This window comes from Pleurodeles waltl, chromosome 6 (genome assembly GCF_031143425.1).
Source record: "Pleurodeles waltl isolate 20211129_DDA chromosome 6, aPleWal1.hap1.20221129, whole genome shotgun sequence".
Taxonomy (NCBI): Eukaryota; Metazoa; Chordata; class Amphibia; order Caudata; family Salamandridae; genus Pleurodeles; species Pleurodeles waltl.
Window position 1 is genome coordinate 1,535,564,164 of NC_090445.1, and position 14,473 is coordinate 1,535,578,636.

General features: G+C 45.2%; 1 protein-coding gene across 1 annotated transcript in view; it reads right to left on the reverse strand.

Annotated features, from left to right (window-relative positions):
- The window catches only part of PLEKHN1 (pleckstrin homology domain containing N1), a 74,911-nt gene that overhangs the window by 7,799 nt on the left and 52,639 nt on the right, over positions 1 to 14,473 (reverse strand). Inside the window, exons 9-12 of the mRNA XM_069241119.1 lie at positions 6,820 to 6,895; positions 4,666 to 4,820; positions 2,518 to 2,712; positions 107 to 370 (exon numbers count right to left, since the gene is read on the reverse strand). Of these exons, the coding sequence (XP_069097220.1) occupies positions 107 to 370; positions 2,518 to 2,712; positions 4,666 to 4,820; positions 6,820 to 6,895 (690 nt within the window). The remainder of the gene's footprint in view (positions 1 to 106; positions 371 to 2,517; positions 2,713 to 4,665; positions 4,821 to 6,819; positions 6,896 to 14,473) is intronic.

Sequence of the window (14,473 nt, forward strand, 5' to 3'; positions counted from 1 at the left end):
GATAAGAATGACAAGATGCTTCATCAAGCGGGCACCACAAAGACACCCACCTGCAACAACTCTCGTCGTGGGGGTCTGAGAAGAACCAAGTGACCGTGTCACTCACCTCGTCACACTCCTGATGATACATTGTTGTAGGTTGCCGGGTGTCGTTTGAAGAGTATGGCTCATTGTAGACCGGGGAGAGGAGGTCCTCACGGGGGGTTTCAAGAATCAAACCGTAACAGTTCCTGGGCATATCCACGGGCTGGGGTGGTAACTGGATATGGAGACCTGGCCTTCCCTTTGAGGCCCTTGTACTTCCTCCCTTCTTGAGATCTGACGGCAGTTGTGGGGCACCTCCGGTGACCCAGCTGGAGCTTCTGACGGCCTGGAAGACAAGAAATGACTAGGCTCAGTATGGGTAAAAAAGGTTGTGTAGTCACAAGAGAAGACTGATTGGAGGCAAAAGAAAACTTTGTACCTGTTAGTAAAGACTCAGCACTTCGTTAGAAGTAACCTGGAAAATGGTTTGTCCCCACCAATGGAGCTACCAATACCAAGGATACTAGTAACTCTAGAGGTGTGAACAATCAGGGCCATTACAAGTTAGAACCTCATGGTCTACTAAAAAATTAGAAATTACCAAAGGTATAAGTAATTCCAGGTTCAATTCCCACTGTAATTCCTCATTTTATTCAGGATTTCTACATGAGGACTTCAGGTGCTTTCAGCTTTTCAGTAACTGTTGTTACTGCCCCCTTCAAAGTTACAAGGCCATTCGTAGTGAGCGCCTCAGTAGGGATGGGAAAAGTTTTAGTAGAGCCAAGAAAAGCCTGAATTGTGATAAGAAGAGTCAGTAGAGGCAGAAGAAGACCGTAGAGGCAGGCCAAAACGTACCAGACAAGACTTAGTAGCAGAATATTAAGTATAAGGTTGAATATATTAAGTGAACGTCCGAAAGACCATTAAGCAGAGGAATTAGAATACTGAATTCAAGCAATCGAAGGCTTATTAGTGACACTAAAATACTGGAGAATTACATGTGAAAAGACTTGGTAGAGGCAAGAGAAGAAAGTCAATGTGAAAATGAATAAACAGAAGCAAACGCACAGTTAAAAGAGTTGTGCAACTCTTACTAGCGGTGTGAAAATACTGACTCTTCTTGAGAGACCAGCGTGCAAGGGGCAGTTCCTTCACTAGGGCGGAGGAGTGTTGGCCCTGCCAGCTGCGGCAGCTGCAAAACCTTCACAAGAAAACGATAATAAACTGCATTTATTATCGTTTTCTTGTAAAGGGGCAGGCTAGGGGTTGACGAGCAGTGAGGGGGAGTGCGCAGCACTCCCCTTCAGAGTGCATGTGTGACGGCCAGGCAAACACATGCGCAGTAGGCTCTCTCTAGCCCAGCTACACAGCTGCCGGACTGGAGAGAGCATGCACAGGCTCCGACTCTGCTTGGGAGCGCCCTGGCTGGGCGCTCCCAGTTAATCCTGCTGCTGCTCTGAGCAGCATCAGGATTGGCCACAGGGCAGGCTGGGAGGCTGTGCCTGCAGCAACGAAGCTGAGGAGACGGTGGAGCGGAGCGGCAGCATTGCGGTAAGTATTTTTTTTCAAAAATAATTTAATGTTTATTCATCGCCTCCCCCCTCCACCCCTACCCCTCTTCTGCGTGCTGGCCCACCCCTTCCGCACCCCACAACTGCAGTGTGCCCAGAAATCTCTCAAAGTCCTACTGGCAGTTCTGGCTGTGGTCTGAAAACAGGTCCCAGGCTTGGACCTCACAGTGGTATATCCATGCGGAGATGCTGCTATTCTGACCTTCTCTTTGTAACCACTGCCCTGCAATTGCTACAGCAACACAACCATATCAAAGTCCAAGAAGGTTTCAATAAGATACCTGCCTCCTTTAAGCATCAGAGAGTCTTTACTGGCCACTTCAAGATCACCCCAACATAACCACCTACAACAAAAGGTGACTTTACCCAAATGGACGGACAAGACTGATTTTTTGATTTATAAATGAGGTGGGAGTCTTCATCAAAGCTTATCAGGCTGTTTGATACTCCAGTGTTGCTACAGTACCATTGGGAGGGTATATGGAGGCTGGTTGAATTACATAACGTCTTACTCCGGCTAGTGTTATCATTGCACTGCCCTTGTTGTTCCTGGTCTCAGAAGCAAGCAGGGGGTAGCAAGAACAGAAAGTGAACAGGATCAGCGACAATTCTTGCTTTCTGTGGAGAAACCATAGGTGAGAAAAGGAATGAACTCTGTCATGTCATCAGAGTCAAAGGGTGGGCAGTGAATTGACGCTGATCTGATGTCCATGGTTTCAGAAACTGTGTGAAGAGGGCATTCATGAAACAGCCTGTTGCCTATTGGGACTGTTTTTATTTTCACAGGGCTGTCTTGAGAAGCTCTTCCTGTAGTTATTCCACCCACTCATCACATCTGGTGTAATCTACCCTGATTTGTCTCCTCATTGGGTTCCGCTGGTGACCCAATAAAAGTTAAGCACAATCGCAGTGGTTGCCTTACCGGTAATGGTTCTGCGTATCCGGGGGAAAGAGGGTCCTGCTGCAGTCTGGGGTCATTCAGGATGGCAAATGACTGCCTGTCGGATGCACCATTGGAACTGTGGGAACTGTGGGAATGGCGTGGTCCTCTCTTGCCCGACGTCCAAGAGTTGCTGCGTCCGTGGGAGGCCAAGGAGCTTCGGCCACTTCCAGAAGGCTGTGAAAAGGACAGATGGTGACATGTAAAGGCGAAGAAATGTACCTCTGTTCTTTTTGTTGCAAGTGTGGGAAAGCAGCTTGAACTGTGGCTGTCTGTGGTCTTCCACGAACTGTGTAGGTAGGGTAGGACTTGTAAAGCATCCAGTGTAGAATACGTTTTATAAAAAAGTAAAGCTTGCACTGCTGGTCTGTGGCCAGTGCAAGTTCTTTACACAATGGGAGCTTTCACTCCTACCCTATGTGCTCCAGTGTGTATGAGGGAAGCTTGCATTGCTGCTACCCATCCTGTAGTTGTTCTAACTGTAAGGAGGGTGTTTTACTACTGCTGCCTTGGCTGAGCTTTGCGGTGTTTGCGAAAGCGAATCCTGCACTGCTTCTGCCTGTGAGAGTCTTTGTCTCTGTGCAAAAGGGAATCCTACACTGCTACTGCCTGAGTTTGGCTTTGTTGTTTGTGTGGAAGGGAAGCCTGTACTGCTACCGCTGCACTCAGTGTCGAAGGTAAGTCTGCGCTGCTACCGCTGCACTCAGTGTCGAGGGAAGCCTGTGCTGCTACCGCTGCACTCAGTGTCGAAGGTAAGCCTGCGCTGCTACTGCTGCACTCAGTGTCGAGGGAAGCCTGCGCTGCTACCGCTGCACTCAGTGTCGAAGGTAAGCCTGCGCTGCTACCGCTGCACTCAGTGTTGAGGGAAGCCTGCGCTGCTACCGCTGCACTCAGTGTTGAAGGTAAGCCTGTGCTGCTACTGCCCTGTGTACAAGGGAAGCTGGTTCTGCTGCTATCTTGTGTACAAGGGAAGCCTACATTACTACAGCTTTTCTCAGTGTGGAAGGAGAGTCTGCACTGCTGTTGCGTGTGTAAAAGGGAAGCCGGCAATGTTGTCGCTTTGTGGGAAAGGGTAGCCTGTGCTGCTAAGGCTGTTCTCAGTGTGGAAGGGAAGCCTGCGCTGCTACTGTAGTTCTCAGTGTGGAAGGGAAGCCTGCACTGCTACTGCTGCTCCCAGTGTGGAAGGGAAGCCTGCACTGCTACTGCTGTTACCAGTGTGGAAGGGAAGTCTGAACTGCTACTGCCTTATGGGGAAGGGAAGCATGTGCTGCTACTGCTGTTCCCAGTGTGGAAGGGAAACCTGCGCTGCTACTGCTGTTCTCAGTGTGGAATGGAAGCCTGCACTGCTACTGTAGATCTCAGTGTGGAAGGGAAGCCTGGATTGCTACTGTAGTTCTCATTGTGGAAGGGAAGCCTGCGCTGCTACTGCTGCTCCCAGTGTGGAAGGGAAATCTGAACTGCTACTGCCTTATGGGGAAGGGAAGCATGTGCTGCTACTGCTGTTCCCAGTGTGGAAGGGAAACCTGCGCTGCTACTGCTGTTCTCAGTGTGGAATGGAAGCCTGAACTGCTACTGCCTTATGGGGAAGGGAAGCATGTGCTGCTACTGCTGTTGTCAGTGTGGAATGGAAGCCTGCGCTGCTACTGCTGCTCCCAGTGTGGAAGGGAAGCCTGAGCTACTGCCTGTGCTGTTTTATGTTGTCTTTGCAGAAGGGAAGCCTGCGCTGCTGCCGCCCTGAGTGAAGGGAAGCCTGCACTTATATTGGCTATGCTGGTCTTTGCTCTTTAAGTGGGAGGGAATTCTGTGCTGCATGCGCTTTGTTCTGTGTGTGGGAGGGAGGAAGCCTAGTACTGCTGGTGTCTGTACTTTGTTTTGCTGTGAGAGTATTGTGTGAAGATCACAACTTAAATAAAGACTTTTTAAATGTAAATGGCACTGAAGAGGAGTGGTGAGGAAGACAGGAAAACTACGTCTGTGGGAGAAACAAGAGGCCTTAGTGTGTAGGGTACCAAGATGTAGGGTCTGTGGTGCAGAGGGTAGTTTGGTTGGGAATCCTGAGGGCACTAGCTAGAGGCTTTTAGAGCTTTTAGAGTCTCCCTCCCAGTATTATATGCCAGTGATAAATCCTACCTGTCCATAGTGCGCAGACCTTGTGCGAGTGAAACCCTCAGATCCAGAGTAGGACGAATCTGAGTTCTGGAACTTAGCACTGTGGATGTAGTCCATCCAGTCTTCAAAGTCATCTGAGCTTGAGCATGTCACGCGGATTGTGTTTATCAACCTGCCTGTAAAAGTGAAAGCATTGCCAATTAGAGAAAACAACCAGAAGTGTCAACGTCAGTCATTATCAAATCAAACATTCAGCACTATGTGCACAAGCCAAGAGAGCGAGCAACCGAGGTAGCAGCTTTTTGGCTAAATACAATGTTTAGGTCTCAAGTTAGACAGGATCTTAAGATTTTAATAAATGTAGGTACATATATTTACTTGCAGTGACTTTCAGCCAGCAATCTTTGTTCACTGCTCAGTTGATGTGTGATTCACATTTGTCTTCCGCTCCCTACAACATACAATATGAGGCATGGCTCGGCCTACTTCAGCCATTGGCTAACTTCACTGTGAGTGACGGCATTCTGCTCTTTCACAAGGAGCACATCCACACAGAAAATAGATCCTTTTGATGGCAGGGACGATTATGGCAATGTGTGTTATAAAATATTTTTGGTTTTAGCCAAAAAAAAAATTATATTAGCGAGTGCCCAGCAGATTTCCTGACAATAAAGGTTTACAAAAAAATGACAAAACCAAATAATTGTTGATAAAAGCCAAACGGCTGGCAAAAAGCACCAGACTTATAGGCCTTGCAAATGCTTCTTTAAGATACATTTATTTAGGATTTGTATGTAGCACCGCACATCACCTCACAGTTACTTCTGAGCGCTGTACCTTTCAAAATAGAATTGAAGGGATTCTAGGGAAGTAGAAGTCCAAATGAATGTGCAGGGTGACCCCTGGCTGATATTCCTCACTTGCTGCCACTAAATCTGTAGTGTAGTCAAGGGCCAGTCTGAATAGCTATGTTTTTAGGATTTGAATTTCCCCAAACTGCAGATACTGGTCAATATTATGGCCCCTCTGAAAAGGTCTGTACCTGGAAAATTGATTATCAGAATGTCATGGTACACTGATATTGTAGATAAAATATCGGAAGGGAAGCGCATATAGGAAAGTATAGATTTACTATTCTTAACTCCACATCAATACACATTAAGACAGTTGTCTTTAACCTTTTGACTTCTGTGGACCCTCATTTAATCATTACTGAAACCCAGGGGACCCCAGAATAAATTATTATTAGAATCCAGGAACCCCCACTGAGTCATTACTAGAAGCATTTTTGATGATTTAAACTGCAAAAAAAGCACAAGAAATACAGAACAAGCTTTCATCAATTAAATACACAATCAATGAAGCATTTTACTTTAAAAAAAATCTAAATGTTAATTTTAAAAGGAGGGTTGGAGCTTTTGTAAATTCAATTGAGGCCATTCGTCATCCATACTTAGTCTGTATGATGCACTTCCACTGCTTCCAAGCATCAATTGGAGGATACTATTTTAATTTTTAGCCTCCAACTTTAATTGCTTCAAATATGCAAAATGTTTTAAAATGTTCAATTGTGCATGTTGCTTCTTTATTTATATAAACTTAATGAATCTGTTGATATTATTTAATTTTCTAAGCAGTCGCTGACCCCCAGAGTAGGCTTAAGAACTACCGGCTTAAGATATATATCATCAAGGTACATGTATGTGGAGTTAGGTGTACAAAATCTATACATATTTACCTTTTAAACTTTTATCCCTCAATGGTCTATTTTTTATTAATGTTCCACAATATTCTGTAGGCCATATTCAAGATCCACACTCTGAAAAGCCAGTAGGCCTGTGGAAGTCAGTTACATACCCGTGACACCTCTGAAAGGCACTTTGGGAAGGGTCCTATTCAGACATAGCTTCGAAATGCCGGTGTGTTTGGGGGAGAGTCTATCACAAGCATCAGTTTCATTCCATAAATTCACAACAGTGCCTAGATGTGACTAGATCTGGTTATGTGCTATACAACAACAACAAAGCGTAAGATCACAATTCGAGTTGTCTCTAACCAGGTGCACTAGTAGAGAACGTAACAGGTAGGCCCTTCCCAAACCAGTCTGAACTGCGATCAAATTTTGGGGCCCAAAGACAATGCAATTAACACATTCCAAAACTCTGAATTATTTACCTTCTATGAGGAATGACCTAGCAGGCCGCATCCCCTCCTCTGCTGTCACCTGTATGGCTTTCAATGGGAGCTCTCCCTGTTCAGAGGAAAACATTATGACAAGTTTAGCATTTTTGCAAAGCCAAAAATTTTTTTTTTGCAACCGAAAAATACATACTGGCTTAGATATTACACAAAAATGGGAAAAACGCGAGAAATGGAAAACGGGGATAAAACGTTGCCCTGGCTAGCTCCCTCTTTTAGCCAAACAGCTGTCAGAATGTCCTAGTTAATCAGGAACAAGTGAGCAACAGTATCAGTGAGGTACTTGCCACATAAAAAATGCAATAAAGTAGAAATTTATTATTGTGATAGTACTGGTGGACGTGCACAGGGCCACTGACCATTAGTGTAAATCTGCTGTACTTTTAACTTAACTATAAACGCTCTTCCTAGCAGAACTGCTGTATGTTTACAGGGACCGTGCCATCATGTCTTAGCAGAGCTGCTGTACTTTTTAATGTGTCTGTAACAGTGGTATAGGGCATGACCAATATGATTTTAATGAGGTGGCACCCGCACTTCTTAGCTGGGCAGCTATACTTTTTATCAAAGTGTGACCAGGCGTCCTGGATTTTCACCAGCTGTCCCTGCAGATTTCAGGAAATTTAGCTCATGTCACAGTTTTGTGACAGGGTCGTCTGAAAACCGTGGGGGTATTTTTTTTTTTTGCAAAGAAGAGATAGTTAGCAGGTGTAAACAGAAAGCAGTTTAATTAACAGGCATTATGCTGGCTTTAAAAATTGCTTTTTATTTATGTTCTTAGTGCCTTTTTTGTAATTCTACGTTGATGAGCGCTGTACATTTCTGTGCCTTCGGTGGAAATAAAATTGTAGTCCTTCTTCTGTGTTTCTGAAATGTCCCGGGTTTTGGCTTTAAAATTCTGGTCACCCTGTTTTATCACACATTATTAGCACTTTGAAGCAGGGCTGGTTTACTTTCAGTGAGGCAGTTTCAGCACTTTACATTAAGGCAGATATTTCTTAATGGGGCAGTACCAGCACTTCTCAGTCCGACGGACATACTTTTTAATGGACCGTATCAGCACTTCAAAGTAAGGCTGATTTACTTTCAGTTAGACGGTACCAACACTTCACAGCAAGGCAACTATATTTGTAATGGGGCAATGCCAGCACATTTTGTCTGGACGGACATACATTGCAAACCGCAGTATCAGCACTTCAAAGTAGGGTTGATTTACTTTCAATGAAACAGTACCCGCACTTTACAGAGGAGGAGGTATACTTATAATTGGACAGTACCAGTACGTCCTAATTGGGCCGCCATACTTTTAAAAAGAACCAGTGCAGCACTTCTTTCCTGGCGTACCATACTTTTAATGGGCCAGCACTTCTTAGCCCGCATGAAAGAAAGTCCTGTACCTCAACATGTGTTTTTCCATTTCACACAGCCCGCCAGCTCTTCGATAACCCTACAGCTCATCATTCGTTCACGGGGCGGCAATAATCATTAAATCAGGACCCGCCAGTGATGCATCAGCTTGTGACGTAAGGGGATGTTTGTTGTGTGTGAACAGGATATGACAGGCTGGCCTGGTCCCGCCTCAGGTGTGCACTGGGTCACTCTCAGTGTCCGTAGTCTGCACACGCCCTGATTAGTAAGCGAATTGCGCACCTGTGCCAAGAGGCAGCTGATTCACACGTAAAGACGACGCCAACATTCCCAGCGATTGTGAAAGTGCCAGGCGGAGAGTGAAAGCGCGCGGAGGCCTGGGAAAGTGCGGGGACGTGCTGGAAAGCGCAGGGTCGAGAAAAAGTGCAAGAGACCACGTGACAGCTGGTGGCCACATATGGGAAAACAGGGTCAACAAAAAGGACGCTGGGCTGCACGTGAAAGTGTGGGGTGCGTTTTGTTTTGTTAGCTTATTATTTGCTAACTCGCACGATGCCAGCCAAGGTGTTTTCACGTCGGTGAACAATAACAGTTTTCACAAAATGTACAATATAACCGCGCAGAGCCCTGCGTGGAATTGTTGGGCTAAGTCAGAAAGTGCAGGTCCATGTGTGAAAGAGCACGTCAAGGGTGAAAATGGGATGTGTGAAAGTGCAGGTCCAAGCGTGAAAGTGAAATATGGGGGAGGTCACGACTAGATTGATATTAGATCTGCAATTAATAGTGAAAAGACAACAGGCTCGGTCTGAGCACCCGGGGCGATTCATCAACAAAGGAAGCAAACGCACCACTGCACTCTACAATAGCTCAACTCGAGAAGTAATAATTCCACATTATAGGTCCTAATCACCCTCATTTGTGGATGCTGTGGTCACTTTGTGTCCCTACAATAGGGAAAGGGAATTTACAAGCCCCCGAGCCTCCACGTTTCTATTTTGTTATTCGGGTGAGATATATGAGGTCTACAGGTATTTTATGGAGCAAACCTGAACTATTTAAAGTAACAAGTAATGGTGAAACTGGTAAAAGGTTAACACACTTCACTTTGGTTGAGCCCCCTTCATTTCTCACCCGACTGCCTTTTGTCTCCTTGCTTCACCTTCATGACTACCACGACTGCAGCTATGCCCCACCCCCTTCATTGCTCTCGAATCCCACCTCACCCAGTTCTCAGACTTCAGTCAAAACCACAGATGTCCCAGAGTTTTGTTCTCCTCTGGTCCAGCAGAGAAAACGCTTTTCTTTCATTCTCATCGTCACCAGGTCACGGTAACATAAAATGAAATATCTTGTGGTCAGGTTTAATCCGGTCTCTCTCGTCTGTGCTCCAGAACATTGGTTTAACACAAAGTGATGGGGCCCCCTGCAGAGCATGGCGAGAACCCTGAGTCCACCATATTCAGGGCCACTGGCATTATGCACCAGCGGAGGGCCAAAATTATGAGGCATGGTTGAGTTAATCATACAGCTAGCAAATGCAAATTATACAACATACGCGGCACACTTTGTTATAGTATTTCTTCATTATTTTGACATTTTTACACTGTTTGGGCATTGGATGCATCTCTTCAGTCCTAATTTAACTCTCCAATATAGCAATAAGCAACAGAAAGGTTGATCAGTCAATCTTTGCAAAGAGCCTACCACTGCGCAGCAATATGTGCTGCTGCATTTTTAGTAACTTTTGAACTGAGATAGAAACAACTTTTTTTAAAAAAATCTGCAGTTTATGCCACAGATGATGGATTATATAGCAAATCTATAAGTATACGAAAAACACAGCAAATGGGCAATCGCATAATTCCATTGGTCTTGATCATATCTCGCAGATATTCATTGAACTTGGGCTGAATGAAGGCCTGCTGAAAGCTTGGGGCTCCCCCCTTCACAGCAGGGGCTTACATTACAGCCCTGCTGCAGACAATCAGAAGAAACTGGTGTTGTGAGCAGTGGCATAACAAAACTTGAGGGAGCCCCCCTACAAAGTACATGGAGGACTCCCCCCCCCGGCCCACCACCTATCCCTTTGCCCCACATTCCCAAAAATCTGGTATATTTTGACTGTGTACTATGCTGAGGGGTCCCCTGAAGCTCAGGGACCCCACGGCGGGGGGCAATGTTACACCACTGTTTGTGAGAGGAGGGGGGTTGAATGAAGTTGATAACAGTTATAGTTACTTTATTTGACTCGCGTGCCAGTCAGCAGATGTAGGCAAGCTCTTTGTAGTTTTTGGTAAAGCTGAAGAATAAATGTAGTCGCAAGGAAAGGCACCTACAAACTGCATCAGGTCAAAAATCAAACAACATAACTATTTGTCAATTTGAGGAACTGTAACCACATCACTCCATCCTAAACGATCTCGAAAGGCACTCAGTAAAGTGAGAAATTAAATTCAAGAGACTCTATCCTATACACAGCCTACAAGGGGAAGGTCTCATCCCAATATACTCTCCACTGTGCTCTAAAATGGGTATTGCCAGTAGAGGTGCCCTCTCAAACATCAACCACAATCAACCTGGCCCAACAGCCTCAACGTATTGTGCAATTGGATCAGCAGCATCCTTGGCCTTGAGGGAGATACCCACCCTGCCGTCTTTCAAGACAGCTGTGAAGACACATCCACTTCAGGCAGCTTTCAACTCTTTCCCAACCATTATCCAAACCCATCCTATATCTTAAAATGGTACCATACCCCAAAAAATGTAATCAGGGATCTAGAAAATCTGCATCATCCAGATAAGATTTGACAGACCTCCAAAGAGGCGATTTGCATCTCTCCCACTTTTCCCTAGGTTTACTTTCTAATCTACATTATTTGGCTTTCAAGTGCAGCAAAGTGACTTGAAGGCAATAAACAAACAAAGATGCCCACTAGAGACAGAATTGACAAGACCAGTATTTGAAAATGTGCTGTGTCCATGCCACACACGCAATAAACTAGGCCTGAACACACCGCTTCCACCTAAAAACCTACCTTCTTTGACTTTGTCCACATCAACAGAATGAGTTGATGCATGAAAGAACAAATGAATCAGGGCTCTTATTAAAAAAAGATCTTCAACCTGAATCACTCCAGTGCACTTGCCAAGCAGTGCTGGCTAAATCACTCCAATTCTCTTAGCATGCCAGGGTAGGTGTGCGGGAGAAGGAGTTGGTCAGCTTGATCTCCACCCTACTGGCTCACATTTAGGACCATTTACATAAACAGCCGTTTCTGGATTCACAGATTCTGTCTACGTTTTTGACCTGCTTACCCCTATCTATTCCCCACAACTCCACCTCTACAGACACATTGTGATTTCTGTCAAAGCAACACATGGAAATTAATACCATGCAAGTCCATTTCAGGCTGCTTGGATTTATCCATCATCCCAGGGCAAATCCTCTTGTATAGATCACCTCCAATTCCCATCATATTTGTGATTTGGGAGGCTGCCTTACTCTGATTCTGAATAGGTTGGGAGGTGTCTTGCTAATTGCAGAAATGTTTGCAGGGGGTGATTCACAAAGAGGTAAAGATGCAAGGACAGCCGAGCACCTCCCATGACAAGCCCAGGTGTGGCATGTTCCCACGCTCTCTTTCACAATTTAATTTCCTGTAGAGGTTGCTAATTGCTAAGGTGTCACTCGAGGTATAATAACAAGCTATTCCAACATGACAACATTAGTTTTCTGATAAAATCTTAGGGGGTGTCCAAAATAATATTGGCTCAGACTGGCCTAATTCAGTGGGGGCTTCTTTAATAATGTTAGCTTAGTCTGAATGGACCCAAAGGGTCTTCTGGCCATGATGCGGACCAAAGTGGCACTTTAAAAACGGTGGTAGCTCAGACTGCTCAAATCAAAGATAGCTTCAAGATACAGTTGATTTAGTCTGTAGGAACTCAGTGAGGTTTTTCCAGTAAATATGTTATCCGAGACTGGTGTAGCCCAGTGGGAGTATTTAACTGAAATAGTGGCTGAGATTGAATTAAGCCACCCTGTGCTTCCAGAATGACATTGATTCAAACAGGTGAAATCGAAATTAGGTGCCAAATCCAGTAAGGTGTATATAAGTCATCGTCCAGTCCCGGGTAGAGACTTCCATGAACAGTTGACTCAGTCTGATCAAAGGCAAGTGGGACTTCCACAGAGATGCTGCCTCAATCTAGATTGCCACAATAGAGACTTCCACAATGATGTTAACTCAGACTGGTGAAACACAACAGGGCTTCCTCTGTGTCTTTTAGCGAGCTTCCACAATTAGTTGGCTCATAAAGGCCAAAGAGGGCTTTATGACAACGTATGATAGGCAGGGATGAACCTAATTGGGCTCCCATGATGCCGTTGGGCAGGCCTGCTAGAACTCAGTGACAGGCTTCCTTGATAATGTTGACTCACCTTGGATGAACCCCGTGGTGGCCTTGTAAGGTAGCGTTGTCTTTGACCGATACAACTCAGCGTGCTCCCAGAATAATTTTGGCTGAAGCTTGCTAAATCCTGTAAGGGACTTAAGCAAATAGTAGACCGGGACTGTTGAAACCCACCAGGGCTTCATAATGTCTTTGGCTGGTGAAATCCAGCCACAGCTTCCACAACAAAGTGTCTCAGCCTGAGCCACTGCAGAAGGAGGCCTTCTACCACAATGCTGGCTTCTCCAGGTGACTCTTAGGGGATTACAACAGGTCATTTACAATTTTGTCTCCTTTATTTTATAACCGTATACCTTCTTGAATTTGCCTTTTAAATGACAATCATTTAATTATCTCTTGCACAAATAAAAACAAATATCATACATATATAACTTAATGTTCGAGCAAGACCGACCGCATTCAAAATTCTTAATGCCCTGATATAGTTTGATCTGCTGAGCCAAAGTCTTTCTCTAAAATTTGTGATTGTGTTGACAAGGTTCCTCCTGACACACACCCTCGCTTGTGTTGATGTACAGTAATTAGAGTCACTGTTAATAGTCTGTCCCCCAAATTATTTGTGCAGAAAACTTTGAATGATGATTCATTACCACCACAATGATCTGATATTGTGGCCAGCTGTTCCGAGCAAATTGGGAGAATCTTATGGTGCGCTGTCACATCAAGCAGACGGGTCAAGAAGGATTATGAGTAAAGGTTACTCTGCATCAAGTGACAATGGGACATCCTCTATTGTCGACAAATGAGAATTCAGTAGCCCCTATAGGTATGAGGGCCGCTGGCCCTCATGGAGGATGTTATTCACTACTATGTTGTCTGAGAGTTCGAACTTTACCTCCCCCTCAAGACTCCTGCTCAGGAAGAAGAAGTGGACAAAGGGTAGCGGTAGACCAGATCTTTGGGATCTGCTGTAGGTCTTTTTAGCATAGGAGCTGGCATCACTATTTGAGTGCGATTTACCGCCCTTGCGGGAGATTCGCTGCGCTTTATAAATCCACACACCATTCCTCTGTCATTCACTCCTCCATCTCTCACTCCATTACTCACTCCTTCCTCAGTCATTTCTTAGTTCCTCAATTTCTTATGTCTCCTCTGCCCTCACACTTTCCATCCTCGTTTCTGTTACCTTCGTCTTCGTTCCCTCTTCGTCTCCATCATTCCCTGGCCAACCATTACTCAAATACTCCCACCATGACTCCATTCTCATCACACTACCTCTCCAACAATCTCCCCTCTTTCACCCACCATTCACTCCTCACCGCCGTCGTCACTGGGGTTCCAACACTGGCTCCAGCATTCCCTCCATTGGGCATTCACTCATGTACTCTATCAGTCCCTCATTTCCCACCATCATTCACTCCCTCCACCCTTCTGTTGCACCATCTGTCCTTTTAACACTTCCTTCCTACATCACTTACTACATCTTTGATTCTCACCATCCATCTCTGCCTCCTTTTCTTCTCCCGTTCCTTGTTCCTGTTTCTGACACCTCACATATGTCCTTAAATTCCTTCTTTGAACACCCTGTCTTATTTCAGATTTATACCATCCTGTTTCTACACCCTGCTTACTCTCCAGGCAGAGTCAGCAGAGACCTTCCCAGGGCTGCCCCATTGGCAGTGTAAGCCATCCTGCTGTGGGATCAAAGACAGCAACACCTGTCCCTTGAATTAGCCCCCATTTCAGGGTATCATCCCCGAATACTAATATCCCTGTTCTCCCACAAGCCTGTGCTCTGAGGGAAATAAGAGACGTGGAGACAACAGTACTCAAACACTTCCTCCTTTAA